General features: G+C 34.5%; 1 protein-coding gene across 4 annotated transcripts in view; it reads left to right on the forward strand.

Annotated features, from left to right (window-relative positions):
- SFMBT1 (Scm like with four mbt domains 1) overlaps positions 1-23,859 on the forward strand; it is a 170,991-nt gene that overhangs the window by 131,468 nt on the left and 15,664 nt on the right. For all 4 annotated transcript variants that reach the window (XM_031957430.1, XM_003762561.4, XM_031957441.1 and 1 more), the window contains exons 7-15: positions 739-836; positions 1,337-1,438; positions 6,891-7,041; positions 7,884-7,966; positions 8,684-8,810; positions 10,542-10,655; positions 16,733-16,775; positions 20,419-20,483; positions 23,616-23,755. In XM_031957430.1, coding sequence (XP_031813290.1) covers positions 739-836; positions 1,337-1,438; positions 6,891-7,041; positions 7,884-7,966; positions 8,684-8,810; positions 10,542-10,655; positions 16,733-16,775; positions 20,419-20,483; positions 23,616-23,755 — 923 coding nt within the window. The remainder of the gene's footprint in view (positions 1-738; positions 837-1,336; positions 1,439-6,890; positions 7,042-7,883; positions 7,967-8,683; positions 8,811-10,541; positions 10,656-16,732; positions 16,776-20,418; positions 20,484-23,615; positions 23,756-23,859) is intronic.

The following is a 23,859-nucleotide window of genomic DNA, read 5'->3' on the forward strand; positions in this document are numbered from 1 at the left end:
AAGAAGATATTTTCTATGAATAGATTATATTGAAGAGACTAATAATTTATCATGTTCCCATGTGTTATGGAAACTCCTATCACTCAATACAAGTAGTAAAGATATCATTAAAATTTATAGGGCTATAAAAATGTAAAGTTCATGATTTTGTATCTTAAATTTCTTCCTGTTTCGTTATTTCTAAGTCTCTTGCCATTTGTAATTTGTAGTATCAATTTAAGTCAAACTTATAAATGAAAGGTTCAAATAAGTGGGATTCATAAGTGGCAAGTCTTATTAAAACCTATATTAAATGAGAATTTCGGTTATTGTAATATATTTAAAATTACACCATATTAGGGCAACTTTTATCCAGCTGCTTCTTTTAAATTCTGGGCTTACTCTGGGGTAAGCTAGGTGGTACAAGGGATAGATTAACCTCCCTGGAATCAGAAAAACTTGAGTTCAAATTTGGCCTCAGATGTTTACTAGCTGGGTGACCCTGGTTAAATCACTTATCCCCATTGCCTTCTCCCCCCTCCCCCCCCAAAAAAAGGCTTGGCTTCTCAGCCAATATAGTAACATTGTTAGCCTGAATATTGATAATTAGTAGCAAGTTCCTTAAGTGCATCTTGGGAGTAGGTTTTAATTTTTAAGGGCTTCTTGATAAGTCTTTGTTAGTGGAAATTCCTCATTTGTGATATTTGAGCAATTTTTTCCATGTCATTTAATGCATTTCCACCTTATTTTTTACTAAAGTCATCAGACATTTGAAAAGTGAGGCAGAATGGCAGGAGATCTTAACAAAAATTAAAGAGGAAGAAGAGGAGTCATTGATACCATCGGACTTATTTAAGGTAAAAAAGAAAAACTTAGTATCTATGTAAAAGAAATTTTGAAAAACAGTGATAGTTCTTATAGTGGTTCTGATTTTCATCATCTGCCTATGTGACTTTAAAACACTTTACTCTTTATCTTTTACCCTTTTTAAATAATGATATCCCTACTAAATATCTTTAGGTTGAGTTGTATATTAAATGTTTGCTTCATATTCCTCATTTCTCTTTCCCTTCTCCAAATTTCTCCCATTAATGTAATATACAGTATGAATGTCTTCAAAATACTCATTTTTTCAAGGCTTTTGAATTTGAATTTGAATCTTTTGAATTGTTCTCCAAGAAAGGTTAGTGGTTTAGCTAATTCAGTTTCTGTTAGAATATTGAACTAAATAGCATAATTATTTGATATATAACTGCTTTAGTCCAAAAATAAATATGGAAGCCATCAGACATTTGAAAAATGAAGCAGGAAGTTTTAGTGCCTGTAGTGCTTATTCCAACATGGTGTTTCATTTCAGGATAAACTGGTGATTGGTCATCACACATTTTCTGTAGGCATGAAACTGGAAGCACTAGACCCTTCTGCTCCTTTTACGATTTCTCCTGCTACAATTGTGAAGGTAAAAAAAAAAAAATTCTTTTCTTTTCTTTTTTTTTTTTTTTTTTTTTAATAACTTTTTATTGACAGAACCCATCCCAGGGTAATTTTTTTTACAACATTATCCCTTGCACTCATTTCTGTTCCGATTTTTCCCCTCCCTCCCTCCACCTCTTCCCCTGGATGGCAAGCAGTCCTATACATGTTAAATAGGTTACAATATATTCTAGATACAATATATGTATGCAGAACTGAACAGTTCTCTTGTTGCTCAGGAAGAATTGGATTCAGAAGGTATAAATACTTTGGGAAGAAAAACAAAAATGCAAGCAATTAACATTCATTTCCCAGTGTTCTTTCTTTGGGTGTAGCTGCTTCTGTCCATCATTGATCAATTGAAACTGAGTTAGATTTTCTCTTTGTCAAAGAAATCCACTTCCATCAGAATACATCCTCATACAGTATCGTTGTTGAGGTATATAATCTTCTGGTTCTGCTCATTTCACTCAGCATCAGTTCATGTAAGTCTCGCCAATCCTCTCTATATTCATCCTGCTGGTCATTTCTTACAGAACAATAATATTCCATAACATTTATGTACCACAACTTACTCAACCATTCTCCAATTGATGGGCATCCATTCATTTTCCAGCTTCTAGCCACTATAAAAAGGGCTGCCACAAACATTTTGGCACATACAGGTCCCTTTCACTTCTTTCGTATCTCTTTGGGGTATAAGCCCAGTAGAAACACTGCTGGATCAAAGGGTATGCACAGTTTGATAACTTTTTGAGCATAGTTCCAAATTGCTCTCCAGAATGGCTGGATGTGTTCACAATTCCACCAACAATGTATCAGTGTCCCAGTTTTCCCACATCCCCTCCAACATTCTGCGTTATTTTTCCCTGTCATTCTAGCCAGTCTGACAGGTGTGTAGTGGTATTTCAGAGTTGTCTTAATTTGCATTTTTCTCTGATAAATAATGATTTGGAGCATATTTTCATATGGCTAGAAATAGTTTTAATTTCTTCATCTGAAAAAAGAATTTTCTTTGTTTTTACCTCCCTTCATGTCAGAGGTGGTGACTGAGCAGGTTATTCAAAGATTTTTATTCCAGGAAATGTCACAAGTTAGGGAAATGTACTTTTTTCTTGTGAAAAGCTTTAGGAACTTGTGGTCATCTGACCAGATGTAGGGAGAAAAATTACTTTAATTTTATTTATTTATAACTGGGACTTATAAGTTTAATGCTTAATGTAGGTGGGATACAAAATTCTTGAGGTCAGCAAGTCCACACAAATGTTATAATATGATGACCTGGGCTCTACAAGTAAGCTGTATATATCAGCCTGGAGGCAGTGAGATAGTCAGAGAAGGGGAAGCATCTAAGTATAACATAGAGGAAGAGAGAAGATAAAAAATAGCCAGAAATTAAACTTTGAAGATGTTATGTGACAGCTGAGGGCACTCTGTTTGCATTAAAGCTTTGGGGGGGAATTGCTACTTATGGGTCAAAAGCAGCTGAGCAAGGGGAGGTCCTATAGGAGAAAATGTATATATTTTATAAAAAGGGTCCAAATAGGAAATGGAGATTAGTGCTTCCTCTTGGCGTGGAGAGTAAGGAAAGGGAGTTTTTGCTGTGATTGGTGGATTTGAAGGATACCTGTACCCACATCTGTCCTGCAGACTGTGTAACTTTGTGACTTCTCTCCAGCCAAAAAAGGAGAGCAGTAATGCTGGCACAGCATTTTGCATCTTGTCCTTTTATTATTATTGCAGCTGTCCAGCTTTTGGGTCAGAATGACCTGGGATCAAGTTCTACCTTTGATATATATATTGGCTGTGTGCTCCTGGTTAAGAGACACTTGCCTTCTCAGGGCTTCTGGGTAATTTTGTAATACTCTTAGTTTCAGAGAAGGTGCTAGTTGCTGTGGGCAGAACTTTCCCATTCAGGAGTTCCTTTTTTTGTCAGTGAAATCACAGGTTTAGCCTATTTTCTTGTTCTTGTTGCTGTATTGTTTTTGCATTTTCCCAAAAGTCAGGTTCTTCTTATTCAAAGATCATAGATTTAGAACTAAAAGGGTGATCTGGAAGATTACATGTTTAATCTCCTAATTTTATAAATGAAAAATCAGTATCAAGAAGGTAAGGCCCAAGTTCACACAGGAAAAATATTGTGAATTTGGGATTTTTGATTCTAGGTTCACACTCTTGAATATGTGCTCTGTTTTTCTGTGGTTGGTTTTTATTGTTGCTGTGGGCGCTTTTTTGTTTGTTTTGTTTTGTTTTTTTCTTTTCTTTCTTTCTTTTTTTTTTTTTTAACTGTACTGTGCTGGTTTCACATCAAGAGATTAGAAGAAAACTTTCTGTCTCCATACTATCAGGAAAAAGTATGTTTTCTTTTTCTTTTTTTTTTTTTTTTTTTTGGAAGAAATATTTCAGAGAAAATGGGGAAAAAACTGAAAAGAGAAAGTGGAATCTTAACTTTGTTAGAAGTTTTTTGAGTAGAAGAGTTGATACTGTGAATTTAGGGAAGAAGAACAATTGGGCTTTTGCAGATGTACGATAGGTATAAACCCTTTACTAATAGAAGTGGGAACTAATACTACTTGATGTGAAAGAAATTTTTTTGTGCTAAGGAATGATGATATACATAGAGAGTGTCCATATTGGTCAGAAGAAGAAAAGGTGAGTTATATGATTCTGGATTTATTGATTGGTGACTCTGCTGAGGAGGAAGCCTTATACTGCAGGGACACCTATCTAGAATGTGATAGAATGCCTAATTAAACTAGTGAAACTAGGTAACGATTAGTCACGAATGGTGATACACATGAGATTGAATGATTGTATATAAAGGAACTCAGAAGCCATTGCTAAAATTATATAGTCTTGGGAAAGAAGCTAAGTAATTTGGGGACGTAGGGAGTATTTCATTGCACTTTCCAGTGGGAAATATCTCTTGGAAGAATATGCTTTCTTAGAATGGTTTTGAATTTCTGGTACTATAGTAAAATTTAGGAATGAAAGGCTCTTGGATAGGGACAGTATACACTTAGCCAGAATGGGTAGGTAAAATAGATATTTGCTTAAGAGTCTATAAATCTTAGTGAAAGGGCTTTATACTGAAAATGGAGAGAAGGAAAGCTGTCCACTTATATCAGTCAAGCTAGGTACTACAGAGAAGCTACTGTCGCATGAAGAAAACTAGTAGAGAAGACCAATTTTCAAAGATTATATTCAAGAAAAGATACAGTATGTCATGTGGTCATAGATGATCTACATACAAATATACACAATCTCAATAAAAACAAGATAATTAGAAATAGCTTAAAGAAAATAGCAAATTTAGCTATTTTGTTGAGACCTAGTAGGGCATTTATGACTGTATTCTAGCTTTGCAGAAGAATGAAGATTTTTTTCAAAATAGGAATATGATAGGGTTGTGGAATAGCACTGTAGATTAAGAATAAGTTAGGTGGGGGAAGCTAGATAGTGCAGTGGATAGAGCACTAGCCCTGAAGTTAGGAGAAGAGTTCAAATCTGGCGACCTTGGGCAAGTCACTTAACCCCACTTGTCTCAGAGGAAAAAAAAAGAATGAATTAGATGATCATCTTTTTGTATATTCAACTCTGGATAGACTGCATCCGAAATATAAAATGTAATGATTTTTTTTTTAGTGCCACATTTTAATCAGGACATTGACAAACTGAGAGTATGATGAGGGGACTGAAAACCAAGCTGTATGAACACTCTTTGAAAGAATTGGAGGGTACCTAAATCACTATTGATCAGAGAAATGCAAATTAAGACAACCCTGAGGTACCACTTCACACCTCTCAGATTGACTAAGATGACAGGAAAAGATAATGACAAATGTTGGAGGGGATGTGGGAAAATGGAGACACTGATACATGGTTGAACTGTGAATGGATCCAAGCATTTTGGAGAACAATATGCTCAAAGGAGTTATAAAACTGTGCATATCCTTTGATCCAGCAGTGTCACTACTGGGCTTATATCCCAAAGAGATCTTAAAGGAGGGAAATGGACCCCCATGTGCAAAAACTGTGGAAGCCCTTTTTGTAGTGGAAAAAACTGGAAACTGAATGGATGCCCATCAGTTAGAAAATGGCTGAGTAAATTATAGTATATGAATGCTATGGAATATTATTGTTCTGTAAGAAATAATCAGCAGTCTGATTTCAGAGAGGCCTGGAGAGATGCTGAGTGAAATGAGTAGAACCACAAGATCATTATACATGGCAAAAAGATTATACAATGATCAATTCTGATGACATGATTCTTTCCAACAATGAGATGATTCAGACCAGTTCCAATGATCTTGCGATGATGAGAGTCATCTACACGCAGAAGACTGTGGGAACTGAGTGTGGTTCACAACATAGAATTTTCATGCTTTTTGTTGTTTGTTTACATCTTATTTTGCTTCTCATCTTTTTTTCTGGCTTGATTTGGTTTTTCATGTGCAGCAAGATAATTGTATAAATATGTATGCACATATTGGTTTTAACATACATTTCTTCCATGTTTAACATATACTGGATTACTTGCTATCTAGGGGATGAGGGAAATGGGATGGGGAATTGGAACACACGGTTTTGCAAAGCCTAATGTTGAATAATTGTCTATGCATATGTTTTGAAAAATAAAAAGCTTTAATAAAGGGAAAAAAAAGAATTGGAGGGCTTGAGAAAAGAAAAATTTTAAGGGAGGGTAATTTAATAACTGTTAAAAATATCCAAAGACTGTATGATGGAGGGAGAAACTAGATTCGATTTCTTTTGCTTGTGAAATGGAACTGTGAAGTGGAAACAAACTTGGAATCAATGTTTTGTTTTGTTTTTTGCTTTTTTTTGCTGAGGCAATTGGGGTCAAGTGACTTGCCCAGGGTCAACAGCTAAGAGGTGTTAAATGTCTGAATTTAGATTTGAACTCAGGTTCTCCTGACTTTAGGGCTGGTGCTCTATCCACTGCACCACCAAATGACTAAAGTTGTCCCAAAGTAGAATATATTTCCCCCAAGAGCTTTGGGTTCCACAGAATTTGCTTTTACTCAAAAAATATTGTAAAGAGTTCAGCTGTTGTTGGACTGGAGGAGCTCTAAGACTCCCTCTTTTATTCCGTTCTGTAGATGTACTTAATAAATATTTGCTGAATTGGATTGTTTATATCACTGTTATCATAAATTTATAGGAGCTATTTTGAGGCTTCCAAAGTTTTCTTAAGCTTCTTACCCTAAAAAGGATTTTGTCAGTAAACCCCAATTAGTTTTTTTTTTCAATCCTTGAGGATTCCAATTATGTGTAGTATATTGAGACCATGTTCCTGTGACTTTATGGTTGATAAACATGGAATTTGCAATAAATATTTAATATACTTGTCCTTGGAAGTTACAGATAGAAACCATTTGATATTTGTTGAACCTATTTTCTCTTGATTAAACTTACAGGTGTTCAATGAGAAATATTTTTTGGTGGAAATTGATGATTTGCGAGCAGAGAATACTACAAGACGATCCTTTGTGTGTCATGTTAATAGTTCTGGGATTTTCCCAGTACATTGGAGTTTAAAGAATGGTTTACATCTCAGCCCCCCTCCTGGTATGTGTCTTTCTAGTCGAATTTGTGAACTTTGATCTTACCCTTGAATCAAGATTTATTGTCATGAAGTATTTTCCAGTGTCCTTGTTTCCCTCTTTCCATTCCTTGTTCTCTGATGTCTTTGATATATTTTTACAAATAAGTTGGCATAGTTCTAGATCTGCAGTAAGGAAATATTAAGGATTTAAACAAAAGTAGTATATTGGATGACCATTGCCCTCCCTGTTTATTTAAAAGACCATAAAGTTGAAATGGAAGGTACATTTTCTGCTGTTCTTAATTCATTGAACTTCATCAGTCACTCAGCAACTATTTAGCTTTCATGTGCTGGGCTGGAGAGACAAGGACAGAAGCTTACATTCAATATATATGTATGTATGTATGTATGTATCTAACAAATACATATCAAGCAAATAAATACAAGGTATTTTTTTGAGGGAAGGTGATGGCAGTTTGGGGAAATCACAAAAGGCTTCATCTTAGAAAGGAGTGTTACATTTCAGACATGAGACGTAAAGTGGCAAAAAATAAAGATGGGAGCAAAATGACATGTATGGGGTTATTAGCTAGACATGAAGAGATTGTAAAGAAGAGTAATTTGTAATAATTCTAGAAAGGTAGGTATTATATTGTTATATACCTATACAATGAAAATTCATACCCTAGAGTACTTTTTAATCAAGAGATTGAACTGCAAAGAGGAAGTGTGTGTGTGTGTGTAGATAGAATGGCTTCTGAAAGCTGACAGTTTTGTTAAAGAACACTCACTTCACTATAGCTTGAGAGATGCTGAAGTACTTAGTTATGTGCATGTCTGTATGTATGTATGTGTTGTTTTTTAGGCTACCCAAATCAAGATTTTGACTGGGCAGACTACCTCAAACAGTGTGGTGCTGAAGCTGCTCCACAAAGTTGCTTTCCTTTGGTAAGCATTTTTCTGTCTGTAGAGTGATTGTTCTTATATCAATTTTCATTCCGTTTCCTCTTAAAGTTACTACAAAGTGAATTGTATCTGCTTGGACTCTGACCAGGTTACACATTTCAACAATTATATTGGATTAGAGAAAAATGCATTTGCTTTTGAGTTTAAATGGTTTATTTTTATCTAATCAACTTTATTTCTAACATCACAAATTGATATTTCATTGAATTTGGAGAGAAATTTAAGTTCAACCTGGAAGACCGATACAACTAAAAAGAAGAAAACTGCCATGTAAAATGTACTTAATCTTTTTGTGTGTGCACACCCTGAAACTATGGAATTGGATTCCTGAGTGACTTTTAAAGTATTGATAGAAGTAGAGATGATAAATTTATGATAGGCTATGCCAAAGGAACAACAACAACCAAAAAAAAGGCATCTTTATCTTTTTTTTTTTTTTTAAATCAATCAGTAAGCACTTCATAAATGCCTGCTATAAACTCTAAGCACTTTGTTAAGCACTGAGACTACAAAAAAGGGGAAAAAATAAGTCCCTGCTCTTAAAGAGCTTGCAGTATAATGATTAGGTGATATGCTTTATTTTTAATGAAAATATTGTATGTTCTTAATAATCTGGTGATTAGGAAATAATACTTAGAAAATGTCTTTCTTCCTAAGTACATTTTTTCTCAACTGGAAAAGTGTCCTATTTTCTTTTAGCCAATTTCAGACCATGGCTTTAAGGAGAATATGAAGCTTGAGGCAGTGAATCCTATTGACCCTGAAGAAGTATGTGTTGCTACCATTACTGCAGTGAAAGGTTCATATCTGTGGCTCCAATTGGAAGGTAGGTACCCCATCAACAAGCTCTTAGACTTTGCTGTGAGCAAGTACTGTTTTTTCTTGATGTTTTTTTAATTTAATATAGCTAGTTCATCTTTGTGTACTAGAGGAATTGAATCATTAAGAAGATAAAGGGGGTTGTTCAGACTCACATAATGACTAATTGTGAAACTGAAATATTAAAGCATAACTTTGAATTGCCAGTTTTTGTCTTATAAATGTTTGGGAACTCTTAATGTATTTCAATATAAAGTTCCCTATCATTTGAAAGGGAAATTCTGCATAATAGTTCTTTGAGGGTGACAAGATTATATAAGAATGATTATTGGGACCTATGTTTATTCTAGATAGTAGATTTTAGTTTGACCTTATAAGTAAGCTTTTATCACTTTTGAGAAGAAAAGTGATGGAAAGATAATATAGTACGTTTATACATTTAGTATCTTATGGTACTAAGATTGTCTATTGCCAAGAAAGCTTCATAGTGGAAAATACTATGCTAGGAATAAAAATTTATTTTTCTTATATCCATGTTATTTTGCTGTCAAATCAATTAAGTCAGCAAGCATTTATTCATTGTCTACAGTGTGCCAGGCACTTTTCTAGGCACTGGGGATACAAAGAAAGGAAAAAAGATGTCCTCTGCCCTCAAGGATGTCACAGTCGGTTGGGGAAGACAGCATGCAAATAACTATGGACATGCAGGATTATAGACAGGATAAATTGGAAATCCTCTCAGAGGAGAGATGTTAATTGAAGGAGGATTGGAGAAAGTTTTTCACAGATGATAGACCTTTACCTTTTACTTGAAGGAGGCTAGAGAAGTAAGGAGGCAGAAGTGAAATGAGAGATGTCCAGAATGCCAAAGAATTAAGCTTTTGAAATATGTCACTGTTCTTCGTTTTCATAGTAGTATTCCAAGTCAGTGTTAGAACTATCTAGAATTTCTGCTTAAATATTTAATGTTTAAATGATTTACATTATTCACTACTTCCATAGAATTAACAATAAATTCAGTTAGAATTTCTAATAGAGGATTTTTTTTTTTTTTTTTTTGCTTGCTGGAGTTCCCCTTTATGGGGAGAACTAATAGTATTTTTGAGCGGGCTGATTGATTTTGCTTTTGTGGTACTCTTATTTTCTTATTATTTTCAAGAAGTCGGTTATCCTTTCTGGTGCTCTCTGAACTGATCAAGGAGTTAAGCTCATCTCCTATCTCTGAAACTTAGTGGTGGTACCCTGAGCCAGTCTCTTAATCTGCAGCTTTAGTTTGGTTCTTTCAGCTGTAAAATGGGGAAAACAATACCACTTACATCACAGGGTTCTTGTGATGATAAAATGAGATGACATATATTAAGTGTTTTTGTGTACCTTGTAACATTATGGAAATGTTCATTATTATTATATACATTTTCTGTGCATTTTCAAGAGTCCCTCTTGGACTCTTATACTACAATGCTTATGTACTTATGCATGCTTTAGTCTATGGATATGGAAAATGGGGAATTTTTGTTTTGAAGGAACCTGTTAAACAAAATATTTAATTCAACAAGCATTATTAAGTATTTATTCTCTTTTAGTAACAATGCAGATTACTGGTGATACAAAGATATAAAATGTACAATCTGCCCTTAAGGAACTTATATTCTGTTGATGTCATCATTGATACAGAACAGTACTATGAAATAGAATTTAGAAATAGACTAATAGACTAACTTGTGAAAATTTTTATTAGGCTCTAAGAAGCCAGTACCTGAATGCATTGTAAGTGTAGAATCCATGAATATCTTCCCTGTGAGTTGGTGTGAAACCAATGGATACCAACTCCGATCTCCTCGTCGAGCAGTAGGTATGACTGGGTTTGAGGACTGTGGGATACATGTTATGAAAATGCATCCAAGTATGATGAGTCTTAGGCGCCTATCACATATGAGAATTTTTGACATCTAATACATAGGCTCTACCCTAATTTTATGAACTTGACCCACAATGTATTCAGTTATTGGATCACAAAAGATTGCAATTTCAATGGTAAAAAAATAAAACCTAAATTAGCTTAATGTGTATCATGAAAGACATTATTGTTTCAACTAGAACATTAGGATTAAATCACTACTATATAGTAGTGAAATTTACAAGGAAGAAAAAAGAAGCTTTTGTGTCAGTCAGCATAGTACAATAGATGCCTCTCTTGAGAATTTGCTACTTATTGCTAGTATAAGATTTTTAACTTTTGTCTAAATTTTCTCATATGTAAGATGAAGGAACTTGGTATGTTTTTTTTTTTTTTTGCTCTAAATCCTTTAATGAAAGTTATATCACTTATTCACAAATGAAATTTTTTACATAGCAGAATATCTTTTTAAAATTGTCCACTACCAAAGATTTTTTTAGTCTTAATGTGTTCAACTAGTCTTTAAGGCCTAGAAATGAAGTATAATTTTTATGAATCTGTGGCATGAAATTGGAAAATCAAGATACTAAGTATTGCAAGTACATTTCATCTGCTACTTGTGTGTGATATCTGATGTTCTCTTATGCTCCCTGGTAGCCATAGACACTTCATTTTAATTGCTCAAAAGATATTATTACAAGGAATATTGTTCCTTCTCTTTGCTATCACTGTAATTCATTTTTAGGGGGGAGGGGAGAAAGTGTTTTAACTTTACTTTTGGATATATGGAGCCTTTAATATACCCTAATAGCTGTTGTTACTCCCCCTCCCCCATTAAAATTACATTGTTGAGATTATATTTTTAAGTTCTTCAAAGAAAAGTTCTAAAGTAGTAATTTAATCCAGTGCTAATAATAAAGAAAATACAAATTATATTTGGTTTTGCAAAATTTTTTGAAAACAAGATTATATAGCAAGTTTTATTAATTATAATTCCTATTAATTAATATTATAATTTTGGAGCCAAGTTTCTTTGAAAATAATTTTGTGTACTCTAACTTTTTTTTCCCCTTTTAAAAGGATAATCATTTTTATTGTATGTTTAAATAACTCACAGTTAAAAACAAATATACAGAATGAGGCAAATCTGATAACATTAACTTTTAATCATATAAAACCCAACAAAATAACACAGCACATAAAATGCATTTGTTCTGTGCCCTTTTTAAGGCCTTTTCAAAGTTTTGTTATTTTTGCCTATAATTTTTTCCTTATTTTTTCTTCTTTTATAATTTATAATCATATGTAATCCAGTCTTCTCATTTTATATATTAAGAAACTGAATCCCAGATGGGCTAAGTGATTTTCCTTAGATAATGTAGGGAATTAAGCAGTAAAAGGAAGACTGGGTCTCAGGGTTTCTGACTCTAAATCTAGCTCTGTTCATTACACCTACTGACTTTTATTTCCTTAGCCATTTTCAGTGGTTAAACATAGAGGAATAGAAAAAAGAGGTGGCATAGTATAGAGGAAAGAATACCTGAGACTAGTCTCATTTTAAAAATTTCCTTGGCTGGATGACCCTGATTCAGTTATTTGATCTCTCTGTGTACTAGGTACTTATAAATTTAAAGAAGTTGCTAATTTAGATTCTTAGTAAGGATTTCCTCACTGGAATCTCTCCATAGTAGTGAAGTTACAGCAAAGCAAAAGTAATAATTAAGTTATGAATATTTTGTACATATTAGTCAAATAATCAGGACTTATATATTAAGTCATTGATGTGTATCAGGCATTGTATTAAGCATTGTCAATACTAAAAAAATGAAATAATATTTAAAAAAAATTTATATTTAAAGGATAGCTCATAGTGAAACATCTGGATCAGAATATAAGGTTTTTGATGTTTTGGGTATATTAACGTGTTTTGGTGAATGCTTGTAACAATGTGGAATCCCATCATCTAAAAAGCATGAGGAAAGAAGAAAATTATCTATGCAAATGAGAAAACTAGGTGGAACAGTAGAGTATAGGACCTGAAATTAAGAAGTTTGAATCTGGCTTCAGACAGTTACTGTAACCTGTGTGACACTGGGCAAGATACTTAACCTGTGTCTGCCTCAGTTTCCTTATCTCTAAAATGGGGATGATAATGGCACCTACCTTCTAGAGTTGTTGTGAAGATCAAATAACATTTGTAAAGTGATTAGCACAGTGCCTGACACAAAGTAATATGTATGTAAATGTTAGCAATTATTATCATCATCATCATTTTTGTTATCATCATCATCATGTCCCAAGTTAAATATCTGCAAATAGCTACAAAGAAATAAAACAACTAGTAAGGTCATAGTTCAATTTCAAGAAAAGATAAAATGTGTGGCCATAAATATATACTAATGCCCAAAGTTTAGACAGTAAATACAAACTAGAAGTCTTCCAGCAGAGAGACAAATTGGAGTACCTGTGCCTTTCCAAGGACAGCCTATGAGCCATGCTTTTGTTACACTACAACTTCATCTTTTTTTTTCTTCCAGTTTCATTTATAAAAAGAATATCAAATTTGTTATGATTCAGCTCTTCTAGAGTGAATTTAAACTTGTTGATCATTTTGTCCACCCATCATTAAAGTTTATTAATAATCTGAAATCTAAAAAGAAAGAAAACTAAGTATCCTCTCTCTCCATGGTGATACAAATTGTCCCATTCCCTCATGTTTGGAACCCACTATGTTAGGAACCAGTGACTTGTCTTTTCATTTCCCATTTCAGATTTGCAAAACTTCCAATTCCCTATGACCATAGAACAAATCCAAACTTGTCAATCCTGAATTGAAGATTTTTTACAAACCGAACCCAGTTCATCTTTGAAGGGTTACTTCACTCTACTCCTTTCCATGTAATTTCTTCTCCAGCCAAACCTCTTGACTCATTCTCTTCAAAACATACTTTGTAGATTGTCCCTAATGCTTTTTCTCTTGTTGTTCACTCTTCCCTTTTGTATCTATATCTTGCCCATTTGGGGAGTCTAAATTGAGGCCATTCTTTTCCTTCTTGGATTTATTCTACTTGCCTTTCTGGACTGTCTTCTCCCTCCCCATGATCTCACCTTCCTTTAAATAGAACTTACTTTCTTATCTATAAATCATATAAACTTCTTGAGACTAGAGATTCTGTCTTGTGCATCTTTGTATTCCTTTTGCCAAACACTTCCCACAGGGCCTTCCTTGCACCTAAGATGTGCTCAATAAAGATTCATTTATTTAAAAAAAAATTTAAAATAGCTATTTTTTGCATTCTCTGCACCCTTTTCTGCCATTTTACTATTATTATTGCAGAAGAAGCAGGCGGTCATGCAGGATAAAGTCTAATTTTTAAAATTTTTCTCTGTTTAATAAGTTAATTATTGGTAGCCAGCCTTTTCTGTGATCAGCTAGGTAAGTTAGTAGGGCTTGAAAAACAAACATGTTTTTTTACTGGGGAGCATACTGGAAATTTTCTATCATGCTGTAGATCTTGCATTAGCTGATATTTCACTGGCATAATCTTTCAGGCTATTAAGTCACTTATATACCCAATTAGGCAACCAAGTAGGATTTTGTGAAGTCCTTTATATAATTTCACATGTTGATATTTCAGTAGATGTTATGTTAAATCTGTAAGGTGGTTTGGAAAGTAAAACTATTTGCTTTCAAATCTGGCATCTTACTTTATAACTCAACTAAAACTTAGTTGCTAGGTTTGATGGTCTTTTCTCAGTTTTCATCATACTTGACCTCTCTGCTGCTATTGACATTGACACTCTCCCTTATGAAATACTCCTCTTTCTCTGAGTTTTTGAAAAAAAATTTTCTCCTAATTTTCCTACCTGATTACTCCTTTGCTAGCACAACCTTTATATCATGCCCCTTGTCAATGTGTACCAAAGCATCTTTCTGATCTTTTTTTGTACTTCTCTATACTTTTTCTTGGTGATTTCATCAGTTTTCATCATTGCCTTGCAGATTATTTATAGATTTCTATAACTCAACTCTATACTCTCCCGAGCTTATCACCAACTGCCCATTAGACATTTCAAATTGATTGTCCTGTAGGTACTTCCAACTTAACAATATGTCCAAAACAGAATTTATCTTTTCTTTCAAGCCCTATCCTTTAATAGACTTCACTATTTCTGTCATAGATTCCACCATTTTTCTTAGCTTAATAGATAAAATCCTGAATTTAAATTGAGGGAGGTTAGGAGTGAGGAGGGAGAGAACCTAAATTCAAATTCTGTCTTAGATTTTTACTTGCTGTGTGGCCCTAGGCAAATTACTTAACCTCTTGGCTTCAGTTTCCTCATCTGTAAAATGAAGGAAATGATATTTGCTTTAGAGGGTTCTTGTGAGGATTAAATAAAGTAATATTTGTAAAGTGCTTTGCAAACCTTGTAGTACTATGTAAATGCTAGCTGTCATTATTTCTAGTCTTCCTCATTAACAAACATTGTTATTCTGGACATTTAATTCTGCATATCCAATCAGTTGCTACATCTTAGTGTTGTATTTCCATAATAACTTTTTTTTCTTTTTTCCTGCTGACCTATTCTTTCTCCTCATGCAACCACCAACTAAGGTCAGATCTTCATTGCCTCTTTCCTGGACGATTACAGTGGATTCCAAAGTGGTCCAAGTGTCCAAAAGAAGAGAGATCATCTTTGAGGACTTTTCCTCAGTTCTTATCTTCTTTGATGTCATCTCTCCTTGACAGTGGGAACCACTTCTTCCTGGATACTCAGGACTCTTGAGTCTTGTTAAAGCCAAGACTCCTGCCAAAACTGGGCCTTGTTTCTTGGATCTCCTACCAATCTGAATATTCCCTCTCAATGCAATGCCCTTCCCTTTTGGGATAAATTAAGTGGTGACTGAGCATATGTAGGGTCAGATACTGAGAAGGTGGACACTCCCAGGGCACATTATGGGACTGCCCTTCTAAAATTATAGCACACAAACTCCATCAGTGGACTTCCTTCCCATTGCTGATTGACTAATGAACACAATTAATTCAAATAAAAGTCATTTATTAGAATAGCACACTAAGAATAATAGCTACAAAACAATTCCCTTGGAAGCCTGGGCCAGATTACTCCACTACCTGAAGAGTTGGCACAAATTTAGTAGTAACCCAGGTAACTTATACCTGTAGTATTATTACTGTAGGACTTGATTGTCCCTTCTTTCCTCATGGAATTCTCATTTAGTGAATCTTCTGAACTAGATCTTAGGGTTTGTTGAGGCTCAAAGAAATTAAGAAATTTGCTACAAAGATTAACTGCTGAAACTAAGATTCAAAACCAGGTCTTCTGACTTCTATTTAATGTTCTTTTTGGTGTACCAACTATTATAGTCACATTAATACACATTAATATAATTTATGTTTAGAAGTTGCTGCATCTTTCTGCTGTAGGCTTGATTAACTCTTTCTTGTGTGAAGTTCCTTCTCTGTATATGTTGCAAAATACTTGTCATCTTCCAGTAATTTCTTAAGTAGCTTTTCATCTACTACTAGTTTGAGAATCAGGAAAGAAAGGGTGTACTGACAATCTCCATTAAAGACACGTTGCTTGGAACTATAGTTGCTCACAATTAAGTAAAAGTCTCTTAAAGTTTATTGGTACTAGATTAAAACACAGTGTTTTATCTCTCTTTCCCTTAAAAAAAAAAAAAAAAATTTACATGATGCCCTTAAATGCCTTTTCACTTTTACTTTGGTAAATTCCTGGTCCAAAAACTTGTAGCAAATGATTGAGCTGCAGTACAAGGTTATTTTCCTTTTTTCCTCCCTAAAAACTAGAAAACCTTGAATTTAATATTTAGTTATATAAATCTAATTTTGTTTTATTTATTGTTTTTCTATATTGCAGAGTTGGACAAAAGGAAATTTGGCTTATGTTATGTTTTTAATATGTTTGATATAAACTCAACATATACTTTTTTTCCTTTATTTTTCTTATGGTATTAGTTGACATTTATATCCATTTTTTTCCTATAGTGAATAAACAGAAAAAAGTTGCAGTGGTTCAGCCAGAAAAACAGTAAGTAACACCATAGCATCCCTAGTAATTGCCTTTTAGACTTTCGTTTTGTAGGGGAAAAAAATAATTTCAGAGGAAATATATCTTTTGTTTAGTCTCTTCTCAAATATAAATGATTTTTAAACATAAAACTTCATTTCAGAATATGATAGATTGTTGTCTTCTCCTGAAAGTACATCCTGTAAAAAGAGAAGTGGAGAGCAAAAATACAAGTTTTTCTTGAATATTTTGTGTAACTCTAATATTTGAATTTTTGAATTTGTATATATTTGTAGAAAAATGGAGGTGAAAATGGGTAGTATGTTAGGTTTTGCCTATAAAGAATGGGAAATATCTAGGAGTATGCTTGACAGAATGAAAAAGGTTTAACACTTCAAACATAAAGAGGCCAACAGTTACCTACAAATAAACATAACCTTTAATTAGATTAGAGAGCTAACCTTTGCATGAATATTAGATATTTTCTTGACTGGGGGCTCTGAGCTATTGTAATTATACTACTAATTTTTTGTCCAATATAAAATCCATAAGAAAAGTGGAAGAGACTGTATATGCCTAACAGACCGTTATATTGCCTGTGAACCAAAAAGTAAGCTAATTGTTTTAAGGTCTTGGTGATTAAATTTCTAAAGAAATGGGGGCTATGACTAGAGAGGAATGGGTAATAGAGAAAATATCATCCCCTAAGTCACCCCCCAAAATGAAAGAATTCTGTACCTGTCTAGTAGAACTGACAGAACAGAGAGGAATTGATTATAATCAGGCCAGTTCTATCCTTTCTGAAGAGATGTGGTCAGTCAGTCAAGCACTGATTGAACACTTACTCTGTGCTCAGAGTATGTAAGAGCTGGGGGTACAAAGAGAATTTTTTAAAAAGTAGGCCATATCCTCGAGAAGCTCACATTATGGTGGAGAAGTAACCATGCAAATCCTTACGTGTATATATAAAACAGAGAATGTAAGTGGAAGATAATCTCAGGAACTAGGCATAGGGAGGCAGGAAGGACTGAGAAAGGTGGTCTGTGAGGGATGAGAGTAGAATGAGCTAATGGAGGAAGCCCAGGAAATGAGGTGGAGCTGATAATGGTGTGAATTCTGAGCATATTGGATAGTCTGTGAAAAGCATGGAGAAAAAAGATGGAATATCATTTTTCAGAGAATGTTGTAGGTTAGGGTAGCTGAATCCTGAAATCAGTGGAGAAGAGTAAAATAAAAAGACAATAAAGATTGTGAAGGACTTTCGGTACCAAACAGGGGAGTGCATGTTTGATTCTTAAGGAAATAAAGAATTACTCAGTTCAATGAGCAGAGGTGTGTGTCAGATCTGTGCTTTTAAAAGTTGTTTTGGCAGTTAAATTGAGGGTGAAATCTAGTGATGAGAGACTGAGGCAAGACTATTGCAGTAATCCAGATATAAGATGAAGAGAAGTGATTGTGTAAGAAAAAAGAAGGAGTCATATTCAGGAGCTGTTATCAAGGTAGAAATGACAAGACTTGACCAACAAATTGGATGTGTATAGTGAAAGTGAGAGAATTGAGATTATATGGAAATTGTAAATTTAGGTAACAGGGAGGATTGTAATACACTCAAAAGTAATAGGGAAATTGGAAAGAAGGAGAGTTTGAAAGGGAAAGATAATGAGTTCTGTTTTAGGCACATTGAATTTGCTAATCTATGTGTATCTAATTTATATTTTAATATATTTAACATCTACTGGTCATCCTGCCATCTGGGGGAAGGGGTGGAGGGAAGGAGAGGAAAAATTGGAACAAGAGGTTTGGCAATTGTCAATTCTGTAAAGTTACCCATACATATAACCTGTAAATAAAAGGCTATTTAAAAATAAATAAATAAATAAATAAATAAATAAAGAATTTGCCGATCTGTGGATGATATATACCTCCATATGTCCAAAAGATAGTTTGGGAAGTGCCACTGAAGTTCAGGAGAGAGATTAGGGCTAGAGATATAGAATCTAGAGTAATCTGCAAATAGAAGTGATAATCAAAACCTTGGGAGCTGATGACATAGATAGTATAAAGAAAGAAGACGGGATACAGTCTGAGACTAAGTAGACATCTACTGTTAGTGGATATAAATTGGATAAAGATCCAACAGAGGAAACTTAAAAGGAATGGTCACATGGGAAGAGAAACAGGAAAAAGCCGTGTCACAGAAGTTGAGAGGAGAAGGTATCTGGGAGAAGATGTATATTACCAGTTTCAGATTGTCTAGAAATCAAGAAGAATGAAGAAAAGGATGTTATATTGGGCAATTAAGAGAGAAATTAACTTTGGAGAGGGGAGTTTTTGTTCAGTGTTGAGGTTTAAAGTTAGAAGAAAGAGGGTTTAGAATCAAGTGAGGGGAGAAAGCAGAGATTAGATTGTTTTGCAGAGTTTTGCTAAGAAGTAGAGGTGAGACATAGGACAGGGATAGTTGGATCAGATAAGGTTTTTGTTTGTTTAGAGATTGGGGGTAATACTGGGTGTAATCTCTCACAGAGAGCCTCATGTTTTTGGTAAAACAATTTGTCAGGCCTTTGGCTGAAAAGGTGAGGAGACAGGGTGCTGTGGAGGAGTCAGAGAGGGGTATACAGCTTGGGTCCAGAGCCCATGCCAAGTGATCAGGGAACCCTTTAGAAAAGTCCCCAGGGACGACTGACCTTGCTCCATCAAGGGCTCAGCTAAGCTCAGGTAACATAAATACTTAGTCTCAATGATTTATCCTAGCTTTGCTCAGGGGCACGCAAATAGAACAGATGAGACAGGGGGGAGGGTGTTGAGGGGAAGAGATGATTGAAGGTTAGGCCTGGGCTAGGCGTAATGGCTGATTGGGCAGGGCCTTAGGGATTCCGAGAAGCACCAGTATTCTCCCAGCGCTCCATTGTACAAGGCGCTGCCACGGGCTGCCTGAGCGCTTCCCAAATATTGTCCCATTTTGTCCTTTCAGCAACCAAGGGAGGTGCTGTTATTATCCCCATTTTACAATGAGCCTGAGGCCAAGGGATATTAAGTGACTTGCCCAAGGTTGCTCAGCTGGTAAGTGTCTGAGGCCCTCCTGACTTCAGGTTGGCTAAGTCACTGTACCATCTGCCTCAGTTTCTTCATCTCTGAAACAAAGATAAGAATAAAATCTCCCTCCCCCAAGTTGTTGTGAGGATAAGATGAGATATTGCTAAACCACACTGAAGTCCTAAAGCATTTTATAAATTCTAGCTTTCATTATCGTCATTACTATTAGACATTGTTCTTCTCGATTTTATTGTCAAGATTAAACCCAATCTATAATGAAAACATATTCCGTAAAGTTATTCATACTTCCTGTGAGTAGAGTAATTACTGTGGTATTCATAGCATATTGTCTTTATTAATTTGTTTTTAAGTTTAAACATCACTAAGCAATGTAGCCATTGCAAAAAAAAAAAAAAATTCTTTGTTGTTTGCTTCTTCAGATGTTCTTTGTTTTCTGAAAACCAAGAAGTCTGATAACATATAAATTTAACTATCCAGTACCTTTGTTCTCTTATTAATTTTAACTGCATGGAAATAAAGATTTTTCCTTGTCTTGAATATTCTCCATTCACATAAAAGAACCAGGACGACAAGCATGGGAGGCTAGTTTGTTTTTGTTTTCTCATCTCAGAATCATACCTTCAAGGATGGTCCATGAAAGTCTGAAGAATCAAGAACCGAATCCTCCCGACTCAGGTATGATCTTGGGCAACTTTTGCTTTTCCAATCCTGAGGCCTTGTAGAACATGAGAATTGGTTTTATTTATTTCTTAAAGGAGTCAAACTACAAATGTACTTCATCTTTCTTCATGAATATCTTTGGGTTATTTTATACATTTACCAAGGTAGCTCCTTACACCATATTCTCAGTATAAGGCCAAGGGTGCAGATTTTGTGATATATTTTTGACCATAAGAGTCTAACTGTTAAGACTCATCTGGGTTTCAGCACAGAGTTATCAATTGACATTCTTCATGTTGTCTTGGACAAATCACTTGACCTTTTTTAAAAGGTAAGGCAGACCTCTTGGAGCAAATTAGAAAAAGTTATGATGAAGTTTTTTAAGATTAAAATAATAGAAACTTGTGCACTATTGTCTTCTTAACTAAGTTAAATGCTAAGAACATTTATCAAAGAGTTTTTGTTTATTTCTTTTTGTAAAAATGAAGATTCTTTTAAATGATCTGATACTTGGTAATGTAGCATTTTTATTTTTTAACAGCTTTTTTATCAATTAGATAGGAAATCTATCAATTAGAAGGAAAAGTTTTGTACTCGCTGCTGAATGAATGAAATATCAGTTTTATTATAACCAGATTTTGCTTAGAATTAAACTTTATATTCTCCCTGGTGAAATTTAAGAAGTTGTATGGTTTGTTGAATGAAGTTGTCAAATCTTTATTTCCTTCATATTTTCCAAATAATGCTGTTTTGGTAGATTCACACAGCACAGTGAGTATATAGAAAGCTGTGGTGCTCAGAGAATACCTGGCCCTAGGCACTGATGGGGAAAGAGGTGAATAATTGATTGGTATTAACTTGAATGGATATTTCTAATGGAATATCCCACAAAGCTGGAAAGGACAGCTAAAACACCAGATCAAATCATGATTCAAAGGATCCTGACAAACTAAAATGTTGGCTTTAATAAGATGACATTTAGTGGTATTGATGTGTTTAAAATACTAATGACTGGGGGGCAGCTAGGTAGTGCAGTGGACAGAGCATTATTCCTGAAGTCAGGAGGACCCGAGTTCAAACCTGGTCTCAGACACTTAACACTTCCCAGGTGTGTCACCCTGGGCAAGTCACTTAACCTCAATTGCCTCAGCAAAAAGAAAAAAAGAAAAAGAAATACCAATGACCAAATCAGCTCACAAGTTATGAGGCAGTAGTGTTATGTGAAAAAGTCATAGCAATGACCCATAGAAATCATCACTGCAACATGTCAGCCCAAAACATGAATTTGATTCTAAGTTGTATAAAGGGTCCAGAATGAAGAAGGTGATAATCCAACTGTATGCTCTTCTCTGGTCAGAACATATGTAAGATTGTTATGTTCAATTCCTACACGTTGTAGGAAGTACATTGACAAACTAGAGTGGAAAGCTCCTGGGATGGGAAAGGGTCTTAAATCTTTATAAGAAACTATGTAGAGGTGAAAATTAGAGATGTTTGGCCTTGAGAAGATAAGAGAAAGTGGGATAGCATTGTGGGGGAGGGGGAGAAAGTTTGGAGACAAGATAACTATCTTCCAGTGTCTGAAAGGCTTTCCTATGGAGGATAGGTCAGATTGCCGTTCTAAAGCTGAGGAGTTTAACTAGGAGCAGTGGTTTGGCATTGCAGAGGCCATATGAGGCTTGATCCTTGCCTCCACTTTCCCCAAGAATGAGTTGCTTTAGGAAATGAAACAAAATATGGACTGAAAGAACCAGAACAAAACCAGAGAAAGTGTAGGATGATATACACTTACTTGGTTTGTTGGAGAAGAGATTCCTGCTCAACTGTGAGCTGGCTTCCATGGTCTCTTAAGGACATTCTCTCTCTAAGATTATCTAATGCTTGAAGATTTATACTCACTGTTTGAATTTCTCATGTATTCAAGGAGCCTATACTAATTAACACTTAGCACAGTGGCTGGCACATTAATGTTTGACTTGACTGTGATGACTTGACTAATGGAATCTATTTATCAGAAAATTATAAACCATTAAAATCAAGCTATGTCTTGTCACAGTTAAGATATTCATTGAAATTTAAAAACATTCTGATTAGAATGTGTAATATATAACTAACGCCAATCCATATCTTGTCACAGTTAAGATATTCATTGAAATTTAAAAACATATTCTGATTAGGATGCATAATATATAACCAACATTAAGCGTTTGAATAAAAGCATGAAATAAAATCCAAATAACTGGATTGATTAATTTAAAGAAATTAATTCATGTAGAGCTAATCTACTTTGACTACTGAAATTTACTTGTATTTTTATATCTTTGACCTACCCATCTATTTGTTTTAGAAACAGTTTTTAATATTAGGATCCAACTTTCTACTAAACTCAGCAAATATTTGTTATAAGTTCTTATGAACAGGTGTTTTATATATCATGTACTGTAGTATTTGATCTCATAATTTTATTTAAAAATGAATGATACTGAAGCATAAGTAGAAATGTTTTTCCTTCATCATTTTTTGATCCATGTTCCCACAAAATGAACTAAAGCTTTTCTAGTGAATTTTACATACAGAATACCCCTAAAAACTTGCTGAACATTTCCATGGCCTTATCACTCTCCCTGGGCTTAAATTAAGCATTACAGCGAATAGAATGTCTAATCAGAAATCAGGAAGAGAGTTAAGTTCAAATCCAACTTCAGACACTTATTACACAAATTACATAACTGCTTCAGTTTTCTCATTTGTAAAACGTCAGAAATACTAATAACACCTATCAGTGTTGTTTTGAGGGTAGAAAAATGATATTTGTAAAGCTTTTGCAAACTTTAAAGTGCTATATAAATGCTAGCTATTTTTATGTATAGAGAATTCTTTGTATGTACTTTGCTTTATTTGGGTTTTCTAGGAGTCTACTTTTTACCAGTGAAGTCTTAATTGTTTAGATATATTTTATGAATTTCTGAGTTTCTAAAGTTTTTTCTGTGTTATCTGAAGGCCTTTGCAGTATTATCTGTGGCTTCTACAAAACTCCTAAAAATTGTCATTTAATTTTTTTATGCCAACCTGTGTTATATCAAAACCTCAGTGGCAAAAGTTGCGATGTGGAAGGGATAACTGTATTTACTTCTTTCCATTTTCCAGTCACAATTAATGGAAAATACTTCTGTCCAAAGATCTACTTCAATCACCGTTGCTTCTCAGGGCCTTATCTCAACAAAGGAAGAATTGCTGAACTGCCTCAGTGTGTAGGACCAGGAAACTGTGTTCTGGTTCTGAAAGAGGTAAGGAGGGTCCTCAGACTTGTGGGCAGCAGCTATTCTGGCCTGGAAAGGGGAGATAGACATAGTCTTTCTCTTTATTCTTCCTCTTCCTTTTTTCCCCATCT

The sequence above is a fragment of the Sarcophilus harrisii genome, chromosome 1 (genome assembly GCF_902635505.1).
Source record: "Sarcophilus harrisii chromosome 1, mSarHar1.11, whole genome shotgun sequence".
Taxonomy (NCBI): Eukaryota; Metazoa; Chordata; class Mammalia; order Dasyuromorphia; family Dasyuridae; genus Sarcophilus; species Sarcophilus harrisii.